The 12,580-nt window shown below is 57.6% G+C and overlaps 1 protein-coding gene across 4 annotated transcripts in view; it reads left to right on the plus strand.

The window, feature by feature from the left end:
• RAB40C (RAB40C, member RAS oncogene family) overlaps positions 1-12,580 on the plus strand; it is a 48,794-nt gene that overhangs the window by 33,157 nt on the left and 3,057 nt on the right. For all 4 annotated transcript variants that reach the window (XM_054533279.1, XM_054533280.1, XM_002825919.4 and 1 more), the window contains 4 exons: positions 3,811-3,871; positions 4,799-4,859; positions 11,721-11,798; positions 12,170-12,392. In XM_054533279.1, the coding sequence (XP_054389254.1) occupies positions 3,811-3,871; positions 4,799-4,859; positions 11,721-11,798; positions 12,170-12,392 (423 nt within the window). The remainder of the gene's footprint in view (positions 1-3,810; positions 3,872-4,798; positions 4,860-11,720; positions 11,799-12,169; positions 12,393-12,580) is intronic.

The raw sequence follows: 12,580 nt of genomic DNA on the forward strand, positions 1-12,580 counted from the left end.
CCCTGCCCCACCCTGTCACCCACTTGCCCTGACCCTGCCTGGATAATTGAGACCTTCTAGGCCAAGGGCCCCCTCCCCAGGATCCTGACACCTGTCCCTCCTCTGAGAGTCCAGACCTTTTCTAGAGCGACATCCTGGGGCCCTGTGTGGTCAGAGGGCTCCGTGTGGTCGGTGGCTGTGGCTTGCTGGGAACAAGACACTCGGCTAACCGTGCTTAGAGAACAGGCCGCTGTTTGTGTCTAAATGGTATCCATGGGGACGTTGTTTCATAGTCTTCTTAAACTTTTCCTCTTCACTGTTGCTGAGAATCCTGTTCTGACGCGCACTGTGGGCAGCCAGGTGTGAAGCCTGTGGAATGGGTGGGACGCAGACACCCAGTGGGAGGAGCATCCCAGAGCCGCCTCTGATTCAAGAGCAAGGTGCTCTAGAGGCCCCGGCTCTGTGGGTGGCTGACGCGGTCCCCAGGCTTTTCCCGGTGCCCCCGCCCCTTTTGCAGCAGCCATGGCTCCTGGCGGCCCTGGGCCATGGCGCCATCTAGGGGTGGCCTAGGGGAGTCCCCGGGCCATCGGCATCCGTCTTGCGGGTGTTGCTGGCGCCCGCCTGCTTGGCCACATTGGCACGTGGAGGTGACCGTTGAGGAGAAGCAGCTATGCCCTTTGTGGCAATCGTGGTGTCCAACTTTGGCCTCTCCAGTCAGCCTCGTGGGGGCTGTAACAGCCAGGACCAAAAGGACCAAGGCCTCTCCGTCCATGTGTCCCTGCTTCACAGAACTGTGGGAGGAGGGAGGTGTGGGAAGGGTGTGGATGGCCTGAGCGCGGGTCCTCCCTGAAGAGTGTTGTTTCACTTGTGAGTGTGCACAGGACAGCCGCCCTCACCTGTAGAATCAAGGGCAGGGACAGCCGCCCTCGCCTGTAGGATCAAGAGCAGGGACAGCCGCCCTCACCTGTAGAATCAAGAGCACAGTGCAGCAGCACGCAGCACACTCAGCGGATGGAGGGCCCGGCTTCTGCGCTCTGGCCGGCACTTGCTGCCAGTTGCCCTTTTCTGAGAGGCTGGGTCGTGGTGTGGTGGTGGCTTGGATGGGTTTCTCTGCTGAACGATGATGTGGAATGCCCTTTCACTGCTTCTTGGTCGTCGGTTTTTCTTCTTTGGGGAAATGTCTATTCAAGTCCTTTGCGCTTTTTTTAAAGTATAATTTCCATATTTTTTTCCCCAGAGGATAGTTTGTCTTTAGTCCTTAAGGACTCAGCTCCTTATGTGGGCCTTAGTGGGAGTCGTGGGCAACACCCAGGTCCAGACTTGGGTGACGTGCATAGCCCTGGACTTGAGCAGGATTCCTGACTGGCTTGCTGTGAAGGGCACCACTGGGGTGGTGACTCAGCTTCACACACAGCTCGGGAAGCACATAGTCGGCACAGATGCTTCCAGAATGTCTCCAAGGGCTGCGGCCTCTACTGCATCCCGATGGTGAACTGCCTAACTCTACCTCGTCCCGATGGTGAACTGCTAACTCTGTCACATCCTGATGAACTGCTTAATGGCGTTGTCCCTGGGTACACATTGGGTGCAGCTCCTGCAGTCATGGGCTGCTCACAGCTGTGGCCCTTTTGGCACAACCATTGTTCCTTCTTGTCTTGGAAACAAGGACCCGAGAGAGACCATCCGTCCATCCTAAAATTGGGACGTTTGGTTTTCTGTTGTTGAGTTGGAATTATTTGTGGAGTCTGGAGATCAGTCCCTAGGAGATGCGTGATCTGCAGACATTTCCCTCCATCTCTGGGTTGCATTTTTCTGTCTGTTGATGGTGTCCTTCGATGCATGAGAACAGCCTTTGGTGTACACGTAGGGGTTGGTCAGGCAGAAGGATGGTGTGGGTGGGAGCACTGATGCCTGAAGAAGGGTGCCGTAGGCAGAGAGACCACGTGGTTGGCTTTCGGGGCTGGGCCCCGCACGGAGAGACAGATGCGCACAGACACACACAAGCACACTGTGCAGGTGCGCTCTTTGGGAGGGCATTGCTTAGGTTTAAAAAGTGCCCGTTTCCAAGCCCCTTGGAGAAAGTGTCATAAAAAGATAAAACGTGAATGGTGTTTCTAAGGTGGGGGAAGGGGCTGAGCCCTAAAGGTAGAAGTTTCTGGAAAGTTTCCAGAGGGCCCAGAGCCTGTTTAAGATGTCGTGCCTGCGTTAAGTGTCCAGAACTGTCTGCTCCTTTCAATTTCTCTTGGACTGACCTTTTCCCATAAAACTGTAAGGAAATAAAAAGTAATGATGTGATGTGGGCCGGGCACAGTGGCTCAGGCCTGTATTCCCAGCACTTTGGGAGGCCAAGGCGGGCGAATCACCTGAGGTGAGGAATTTGTGACCAGCCTGGCCAACATGGCAAAACCCCATCTCTACTAAAATTACAAAAATTAGCCGGCTGTGGTGGTGGGCACCTGTAATCCCAGCTACTCGGGAGGCCGAGGCAGGAGAATCGCTTGAACCCGGGAGGTGGAGGTTGTAGTGACCCGAGATTGTGACACTGCACTGCAGCCTGGGCGACAAAGTGAGACTCCATCTCAAAAAAAAAAAAAAAAAGGCTGGGCGCAGTGGCTCACACCTGTAATCCTAGCACTTTGGGAGGCCGAGGCGGGCAGATCACGAGGTCAGGAGATCGAGACCATTCTGGCTAACACGGTGAAACCCCACCTCTACTAAAAATACAAAAAATTATCCAGGCGTGGTGGTGGGTGCCTGTAGTTCCAGCTACTCAGGAGGCTGAGGCTGGATAATGGCGTAAACCCGGGAGGCGGAGCTTGCAGTGACCAGAGATCGCACCACTACACTCCAGCCTGGGCGACTGAGCAAGACTCTGTCTCAATAAAAAAAACAAAAAAAAAAAACACCAACGTGGCAGGCAGGCTGGTGGCTGTCTGAGATCAGTCCGGAGTCCTGAGAAGCAGCATTTTATTTATTTATTCATTTATTTATTTATTTATTTTTTGAGCACTGTCACCCGGGCAGGAGTACAGTGGCATGATCTCGGCTCACTGCAGCCTCCACTTCCTAGCTTCAAGTGATTCTCCTGCCTCAGCCTCCCGAGTAGCTGGGATTAAAGGTGCCCACCACCACGCCTGGCTAATTTTTTGTATTTTTAGTAGAGACGGGGTTTCACTATGTTGGTCAGGCTGCTCTCAAACTCCTGACCTCATGATCTGCCTGCCTCGGCCTCCCAAAGTGCCGGGATTACAGGTGTGAGCCACCACGCCTGGCCAGAAGCAGCATTTTTAAACTTGTTTGGCCCTCCCTAACACCAAACTTGTCAGTTCCTGGGCTGCAGGAAGCCGAGACTTGGAAATACATTCGCCTTCGAGAATTCAACTTCAAAATGCATACGAAGTAGGTCAGGGTGGAAATAAGGCACTACCCTTTCTCCAGGCACACTGGAGTCCACGCCCTGCCTTTGCCCAGTGCCCTCTGAGGGAGAGGCCCTGTGCCTTGCACCCAGCGCAGGCCACAGGGGGGACGCCGTTTCAGGCAAGCCGTGCCCCTGGCCTGCTGGGCTGTGGGGCCCGATGGCCTGACCCTGTATGGACCATGCTCCTGCCCTGCCCTGCCCTGCCCGTGGCCTGTGTGTAGAAGTGGGCAGGCCTGGGTTGCTGGGCCAGAGCCCCGAGATTGCCCCCTGCCTCACTGGCTGAGTGTGGGAGAGCTGCTTCTCCACTTCTGCTGTGTGGGTCTCGGCCCTGGGAGGCCGGTGGCTGAAGCTGGTCTTGTGGGAGCTCGCTCCAGGAGTGGCACGTCCCCTCAGCGCCCTGTGCTTCCTCGCAGGGATCGACTACAAGACCACCACCATCCTGCTGGACGGCCGGCGCGTGAAGCTGGAGCTCTGGTGAGTTGGGGCTGCGGCACTTCAGTTCCTGGGTGAGGACACGAATGCCGAAGGGAGAACAGAACCCTTAGAGAAACAGAAAAGTGTCCTGTTCACACTTCACTTGGAAGAGCCACTTACACAGCCCCTATTTAAACATAGAAGGGATTTTACTCCAAGAGGCGAAAGACAGTCTGGCCACTGTGTCCCTAGAGATCCCAGCTCCCCTTCTGCCCCAGAAGACCTGATTCCATGGTGGCTGTGGGCCCCTTCCCTCCACTTCTGTCGGCTTCACCTTAAAGAGCATTTCCTGGCCGGGCGCAGTGGCTCACGCCTGTCATCCCAGCACTTTGGGAGGCCGAGGCAGGCGGATCACCTGAGGTCAGGAGTCCGAGACCAGCCTGGCCAACATGGTGAAACCCCGTCTCTACTAAAAATACAAAAATTAGCCAGGTGTGGTGGCAGGCACCTGTAGTCCCAGCCACTCAGGAGGCTGAGGCAGGAGAGTCACTTGAACCCGGGAGGCAGAAGTTGCAGTGAGCTGACATCACGCCACTGCACTCCAGCCTGGGTGACAGAACGAGACTCTCTCTCAAAAAAGAAAAATAAAGCATTTCCCAGAACGTCAGCGTTGATGAGACGTGAATGTCCACAGGGTTAGGGCTCCCCAGCCTGGCAGGACGGTCTCCTGGAGCTCCCAGGCTCACGTGGGGAGCTTGCTCACTCCCCAGGTGGGCGGGGGCCCCTTCTGCTGCCTGCCCGGCTCAGCGGCACGGCGCCAGGCTGCTGTGACCTGTGCAGACAAAGCCTCTTAGCACAGCCCCACTGGCACCTGTCCTGGCCACCCCACTCCCCTCAGGACATCCAGGTGGGTCGGCAGAGGAAGGCAGGAGGTGAGCCTCTCGCAGGAACCACAGTCCCGGCCCCTCCCCTCCCCGTATGTTTCAGGGACACGTCGGGCCAGGGCCGGTTCTGCACCATCTTCAGGTCCTACTCCAGGGGCGCTCAGGTAAGACCAGCACTGCTCTTTCCGTTGCTTTTCAAAGGATGTTTCTCCTGATTCTTTCTGAATGTGAGTTGTTGTCCTGTCAAACTCCCAAGCACTTTCTTTCTTTCTAAGGATATTTTCACATTGGTTTATTTGTTTGTTTGTTTTGAGACAGAGCCTTACTCTGTCACCCAGGCTGGAGTGCAATGGCACGATCTCGGCTCACTGCAGCCTCCACCTCCCAGGTTCAAGCGATTCTCCTGCCTCAGCCTCCCCAGTAACTGGGATTAAAGGCGCGGTGGGTGTACTTGGAGCCGTGTGTGTGCACAGGTGCAGTGGATGCACTCAGGGCCGTGTGTGTGTGCAGGCATGTGCACGGGTGTGGCGGGGGCACTGGGGCCATGTGTGCAGTGTGTGTGCAGGCGTGGTGGGTGCGCTTGGCCACCCTCGTTTCTGTCTCCTCTGGGCCCCCAAGCACGCTTTTGTGCTGACTGGACCTGCTGGCGAATGTGAAGCCGGAAGGAGGGGAAGGACGTGAAGCCCATGTGAACAGACCTGTCATGGCCACTGTTGTTGCTGCTTCAGTGAGAGGGATTCGAGCAGGTCCACCCTGTTTGTGATGCCCCTAAGAGTTCTGGAAGATCCAGGGGAGCCCCTCCGGGGCCAGGTCCTGAGCCTGGAGCCCCCCATGTGGGCCCAGGGAGGCCGCCTGGGTCTGGGGTCTGGATCCTTCTGGGGGGAAGGTTCAGGTCTGTGCCTTGCAGCTTCTGGCTCAGGCGGGTCCGCTTTGGGCAGGAAGCTGCCCCAGGTGAGAAGGGGACGGACAATGGAGCTTTGTCCCCTGGCAAGCTCATTTCCTTCCGTTTCTACACCGAAGCGTAGTTGGTGTCGGCTCTGCTGTCTTCTACTTGCTGGTGGTGGGTGGGAAGGACCCCAGGGCGGGCTGGGTCGCACCCTGTCCTGGGAGTTCCCTCGGAGATGTTGGCAACTCCCTCATGAGAGCAGAAGGGCCTGCAGGCTCCCTGCCATCCCTGTGAGAAGTGGAGTGACATGGCCATGGTGCGCGGAGCTGGCAGGTAGAAGACGGGCAGGCTCAAGGATGCATTCCACGGGTCCTGCCTGCTATTAAAAGAGGAGCTGGGGCCGGCGCGGTGGCTCACGCCTGTAATCCCAGCACTTTGGGAGGCCAAGGCAGGCAGATCACAAGGTCAGGAGTTGGAGACCAACCTGGCCAACATGGTGAAACCCCGTCTCTATGAAAAATACAAAAATTAGCCGAGCATGGTGGCGGGTGCTTATAATCCCAGCTACTTAGGAGGCTGAGGCAGGAGAATCGCTTGAAACCAGGAGGCGGAGGTTGCAGTGAGCTGAGATTGTGCCATTGTACTCCAACCTGGGCGACGAGTGAAACTCCATCTCAAAAAAAAAAGGAGGAGCTGTGTGGGTGATTTACATCTACAAAAATGCCTTCTTGTCTTCCTTTTGCTTTTAAGTATTTCGTGATTTTTCTGCAATAAACATATACTATTTTGGTATTAAAAAATATGGGGCGCAGTTATGTTGGATGACAATAAAGGGTTGTTGGGGAGATACTGGAAAAGGCAGCAGGGAGGCTGAACCTGACAGGCTCCACCGTGGGCATCCCAGCCCCCTCGACGGGCTCCACCGTGGGCATCCCAGATCCCAGCCCCCGCCGACGGGCTCCACCGCGGGCATCCCAGCCTCCCCCCCCCCCCAACAGGCTCCACCGCGGGCATCCCAGCCCCCCTGACGGGCTCCACCGCGGGCATCCCAACTCCCCCCCCGACGGGCTCCACCGTGGGCATCCCAGCCTCCCCCCCCAACAGGCTCCACCGCGGGCATCCCAGCCCCCCTGACGGGCTCCACCGCGGGCATCCCAACTCCCCCCCCGACGGGCTGCACCGCGGGCATCCCAGCTCCCCCTCGACGGTCTCCACCGCGGGCATCCCAGCCCCCACCGACGGGCTCCAACACGGGCATCCCAGCCCCCCCAACGGGCTCCACCGCGGGTATCCCAGCTCCCCCCCGACGGGCTCCACCGCGGGCATCTCAGCCCCCCTGACGGGCTCCACCGTGAGCATCCCAGCCCCCCCCGACGGGCTCCACCGCAGGCATCCCATCCCCCCTGACGGGCTCCACTTCAGGCATTCAAGCTCCCACACAGAGAGGTCTGTGGGACATGAGGCCAGCACAGTCGTGATTTCTGTTCAGCTGCATGAGAACTAAAAAAAAAAAAAAGCAGTTCATAAGCTCTGCATTTGCCAGGCTGAGGTTCTGGAAAGCAAGCTCTGTTATCATCTCTGTGTTCTTTCCAAAGCATCTGGCACAACTGGTTATGTCTTTGTTTTGTCTTGTTAACTCTGGAAATTCTTAGCTGTCATTTTCCACATGCGAGGAGCAGGTTACAGACCCAAGTGCACATGTTGGTCCTGGGTTGAGGGTGCCAGGCGCTTCCTTGCCCCGGGAGAAGCACCTGAGCCTCAAGGCGGGCCTCTGACCGCCATGACTGAGCATTTGGGCCACCCCGGGAGCCCAGCCCTGTCCTGTGTCTCTCCCGCCTGGTGAGCAGCGGTGAGGTGTGGGTGCATCCAGCCGAGGTGCAGAGCCCAGGTTTGCAGCAGGGTTTCTCCCGCCGCCCCTGATGAGACACAAAGACTAGCAAGGACTGTCTGTCTCAGCTGGGATTTGTCACTCTGCCTCCCTCCGTTAAGAGTGGAGAGGCCTGGAAGGTCCCCACGGCCTGGGTCTTGCAGATGGCACCAGCAAAGGCCACTGGCCACTCCCTGCTGCTGTCACATGTCACACAGCAGCAGTCCCGTGGCTCTTCCCGCGAGGCCCTTCACATGCCGCCGAAGGCCAGGCTTCCTAGACTTCGTGGTCGTGCTCGCACGTTCTGCTGCTGTGATCTGAGGTGGCCCCTCTCAGAAGCAGGTGCCACAACCCACTGGTGGGATGAGTGGGTCACCCAGGTGTGGGTCCCTTGGTGTGTGGAGGGTGGGGCAGGCTCCTTGCAACTGCAGTGTGGCTGACGGGATGTGCCATCCTGTTTAGCTGAGAATTTGGGGTCAGCGGGCTTAGCACCAGGAAGGGTGTGGCCAAGTGCCGTGTCTCCTTCAGGACAGAGGTGTGGGTTTGTTTCCCTGAGAGGGGGTTTATGTGGAGAGTGGTACGGGAGGCACACGTGCTGCTGGCTTGTCAGCACACAGGTGGGCGGGTGGACGTGAGTGGGCACGGCTTGGCAGTAGCTCCCATTTTACATGGCCGTTGCTCCTGGGCAGAGCCTGGGTGCAGGGATGCAGGGGAGGGCTTCACTCTGGCTGGCTGTACCTTGGGAGCTTTAACCACATGGATGGAAGGGGTATGTGTTTGTCAAAATTCATCAAAATGTTCAAACCTCGGATCTTTGTATTTTCTGCTTTGTAAGTTACAGCTCAGTAAAAAATGATAGCAAAAAGGACACCCACTCTTAGGCCCAGCAATTCTACTTCTGGGAATTTATCGTGTAGGTCGAGTTGAACAAAAAAAGTGTAAACGTACTCGGATGTATATTGCCACCGTTACCTAAGAGCCGGCGCAGTACCAGTCCCCAAGCAGGCGGGGGCGCTGGGCCTCAGCTCAGGGCGTGCGGGTGGGAGCCGCGCAAGTGCCTCGACCCCCTCGGCCCCGCCCGCGCGGCATGAGCGGCACCGTGGACACATCTGTAGACGCTGAGGAAACTGACTGTCTGGGCGGCTCCTGGAGGGGCGTAGAGCGGGGGGAGAGCGCGTCCTGACTCATTCCCGAGAGCACTCGCTCGTTCTTTCGTGTTGTTTTTTGAGACGGGTCTCGCTCTGTCGCCAGGCTGGAGTGCCGTGGCGCGATCTCCGCTCACTGCAACCTCCACCTCCCGGGTTCAAGCGATTCTCCTGCCTTAGCCTCCCGAGTAGCTAGAACTAGGTGTGCACCACCGCGTCCAGCTAATTTTTGTATTTTTAGTAGAGACGGGGTTTCACCATGTTGGCAAGGATGGTGTCCATCTCTTGACCTCGTGATCCGCCCGCCTCGGCCTCCCAAAGTGCTGGGATCGCAGGCGTGAGCCACGGCGCCTGGCCGAAGTCGCTAGTTTTTTAAAAATCAGATCATTTTTAGAAAATAGAAGGCAGTGGAAGAGTCTGTTTGCCCCGTGCTCTGCCCCCTTGAGACACGCGGCTGAGGGTGCTTAGGGTGCTGTTCGTTAGGCGGCTTCTGGTCACCAAGAGTCTCCTTTTGGTTTCTCACTCCGTGGTCATTTGGGTCCCTGCGGCCTTACTGTGACCCGCGCTGGAGCAAGCCTCCAGGTCCTCCTGTGCCATCGCCCCTGCCCGGAACCCCTGCTCCTCAGACACGGCCATCCCAGGAAGTGGGGGCCTGCTCAGGGCAGCAGCTGGGAGGTGTGGTCAGGGCCCCCCAGCCTCACAGAATACTTGGAGCCTGAGCCAGCCCATCAGCCGGGAGGCAGGACTTCTGCTCTCTTTCTAGAGTTTTCAGTGTAATGCGAATAGGGGTGTTCGCCACAGAAAACAGGTCAGCATAAAAAGTTATCCCTCTCCAGCCTTTTAGCATTTGTTTTATGTCCATATAAACTTCTTCAGTGTAATGTGTTGTGTGTTTATATATTTATTTCTTAAAAATCATGCTGGGCCGAGCACGGTGGCTCACGCCTGTAATCCCAGGACTTTGGGAGGCCGAGGCAGGCGGAGCATGAGGTCAGGAGATGGAGACCATCCTGGCTAACACGGTGAAACCCCGTCTCTACTAAAAATACAAAAAAATTAGCTGGGCATCGGCCGGGCACGGTGGCTCACTCCTGTAATGCCAGCACTTTGCGAGGCTGAGGTGGGCGGATCACAAGGTCAGAGCGAGACCATCCTGGCTAACATGGTGAAACACCGTCTCTACTAAAAATACAAAAAAAAAATTAGCCGGACATGGTGGTGGGCGCCTGTAGTCCCAGCTACTCAGGAGGCTGAGGCAGGAGAATGGCGTGAACCCGGGAGCGGAGATCGTGCCACTGCACTCCAGCCTGGGTGACAGAGTGAGACTCCGTCTCAAAAAAAAAAAAAAAAAAAAAATCATGCTGGGCTGGGCACAGTGGCTCACACCTCTGATCCCAGCACTTTAGGAAGTTGAGGCAGGAGGCCAGGAGTTCAAGACCAGCCTGGGCAACATAGCAGGACCCCATCTCTAAAAAATGTTTAAAAAAACTTAGCCAGACGTGGTGACTCACACCTGTATTCCCAGCCACTCGGGAAGCTGAGGCTCAGAATATCAGGCTGCAGTGAGCCATGATCGTGCTACTGCATGAACCCCAGCCTGGGTGACAGAGTGAGACCCTGTCTCAGGAAAAAAAGAAAATGCCATCCGCAGTGCTGGGACCTGCATTCTCACCTCACCTGGGTTGCACGTCTCTCCTTGGCCAGCATGCACCCTTCTACGTGTACTGCTGCTGTCTTCAGCATCTGCACGGTACATTTCACCGCCGCTTACTCGGCTGTCCCCTGAGGCTGGACATTTGTGTCTGGTTTGTCGTTATCAGCGCCACTGTGACACACATCCTCAGTTACTTCCGAGTTGTGGGCTTGCCACGCGGGAGGTTGCCACGTGGGAGGTTGCCATGCGGGAGGTTGCCACGCAGGAGAGTGGGCTGTGTTGTACGCTTTGGTGGCCCACTCCCCAGTCTCTCCCCCTCCCCCAGCAGCAAATGAGCCAGCCCCAGTCCCTGTGCCCCAGCCTCCAGGGTTAACCCCTGGGTGTGCATTTGTTTATTCTGAATCTTATCATTTATCGCCCACCAGACTGACTTGGCCGTCTCTGGCCTCGAAGGGTCTCCCTCAGCAAGAGGTGTCCTTCCTGAGCTGTCACTCCATCCTGAGCAAGGCCTTTGCCCTAGGAGCTTAGTAATTTCAATCTTGTACTAAACAGGACCTGGGGGCTACACTTCAGTCTTCCAGATATCGAAAGATGGTTCTAAGAGGCTCTAAAAACCCTAATTTTCAGATGGACAGTGCCCTCTTCCTTCAGCCTCAGTCCCTTGTGTGATAGGCTCTTTCTTTACGTGAAGGTTTTGTCAGCCTAGGAGTAGGGTGGATCCCAGCTCATTGGCTGGATCTGGTTGCAGAATTGTAGGGTGTGAGTGGACGTTGGGGAGAGGCGGGCGTAGGGGAATGGGCCTGTGATGTCACCGTTTCGCCCGACAGGGCTCTGAGTGTGAGCAGTGTGCTCCCTTGTGCTGCTGGAGAGCCATGACTGTCACTGCCGAGATATTTAGGGCAGGTGGAAACAGCCCAGAGCTGAGCTCCAAGTAATTGGTCTCTAAGGGATGTGGCAGAAAGTCCCCGTGGCAAAACCTGCTCTGCCTGGCTGGGGAGCTTCACAGAAACTGTCCTGGAGGGACTGGCATTCTGCTTGCAAGTTTTAGGTTGGAAAACTCAGAAATGCCCCCACTCAGCTCTGTCCTGGGTACCCCTGGGGGGATTCACTGATGGACTGGCCGAGAGGACACTTAGCTTCCACAGCTGCACGTCCCCCGGCTGCAAGGACCCCTCATCTGCCTGCCCAGGAAACTTCCACAGGCTGATGGCTCCAGGGGAGGGAGGGGAAGCGGCATTTCTGACACCATGGAAGGCACCCACCCTCCTGCTGCAGTCCTGCCAGGTGAGGGCAGGGGTGAGGGGCAGGGCTGCACCAGCTCTGTGTGGAGGGCACCGCTCATCTGCCCATCCGCCAAGTAATAAGCATCCTTGGCCCTGCCCGGGAACCGAGGCCCCTGCACCTGAGCGTCCCTGGGCCTGGGCTGGCCATGCGTGTCAGTGACCCCTGGTGACCGCCAAGTCTCTGTTGCAGGGGATCCTCTTGGTGTATGACATCACCAACCGCTGGTCCTTTGACGGCATCGACCGATGGATCAAGGAGATCGATGAGGTAGGCCTGGGTCTGGGGAGCCCTCCTGGGGAAGGCAGGCTGGATAGAGGTACCTGGGCCCCGGGTAGGCTCTGGATTCCCGCCTGCCACCCCTCCTGTGGCCCCGGCTCTGCACCCTGCACTGTCCCACGGCCTGCGCCTGGGCATGCTGGTCACTGTGCACGCGACGGCTGGTGGAGCCCAGCAAGACCAGGAGCTACGCGGCCACCCGGAAGGGCCTGCACTGTAGGGCCTGAGCCCTGGGCTCTGCCCACCGTGACCTCCCGCGGCCCCCACCCCATCATAGTCCAGACAGTGAGGGCGGGCCCTGCTGCGGCTGAGGGGTGGGTGGCATCCTGCGTTTGTGCCTCTGCTGAGTTCTGTGCCCCCAGCATGCACCCGGAGTCCCCCGGATCTTGGTTGGAAACCGGCTGCACCTGGCCTTCAAGCGGCAGGTCCCGACGGAGCAGGCCCGTGCGTACGCAGAGAAGAACTGCATGACCTTCTTTGAGGTCAGCCCCCTGTGCAACTTCAACGTCATCGAGTCCTTCACGGAGCTGTCCCGCATCGTGCTCATGCGGCACGGCATGGAGAAGATCTGGAGGCCCAACCGAGGTGGGTGGGCAGGCGCCGGCCAGCACTGTGGTCCCCGAACCCGGGCTGCCCTGATCACATGGAGGCTGAGGGGGGCCAGGGGCCAGTGAGGGAGGTTCAGGCAGGTCCCTTGGCCACGCGCAGTAGGGGCTCGGCCAGCGGCAGGTCAGTGACTTGGTAAGAGCAGCCTCGGGGGAGAGGCGGCAGCA

The sequence above is a fragment of the Pongo abelii genome, chromosome 18 (assembly GCF_028885655.2).
Source record: "Pongo abelii isolate AG06213 chromosome 18, NHGRI_mPonAbe1-v2.0_pri, whole genome shotgun sequence".
Lineage (NCBI taxonomy): Eukaryota > Metazoa > Chordata > Mammalia > Primates > Hominidae > Pongo > Pongo abelii.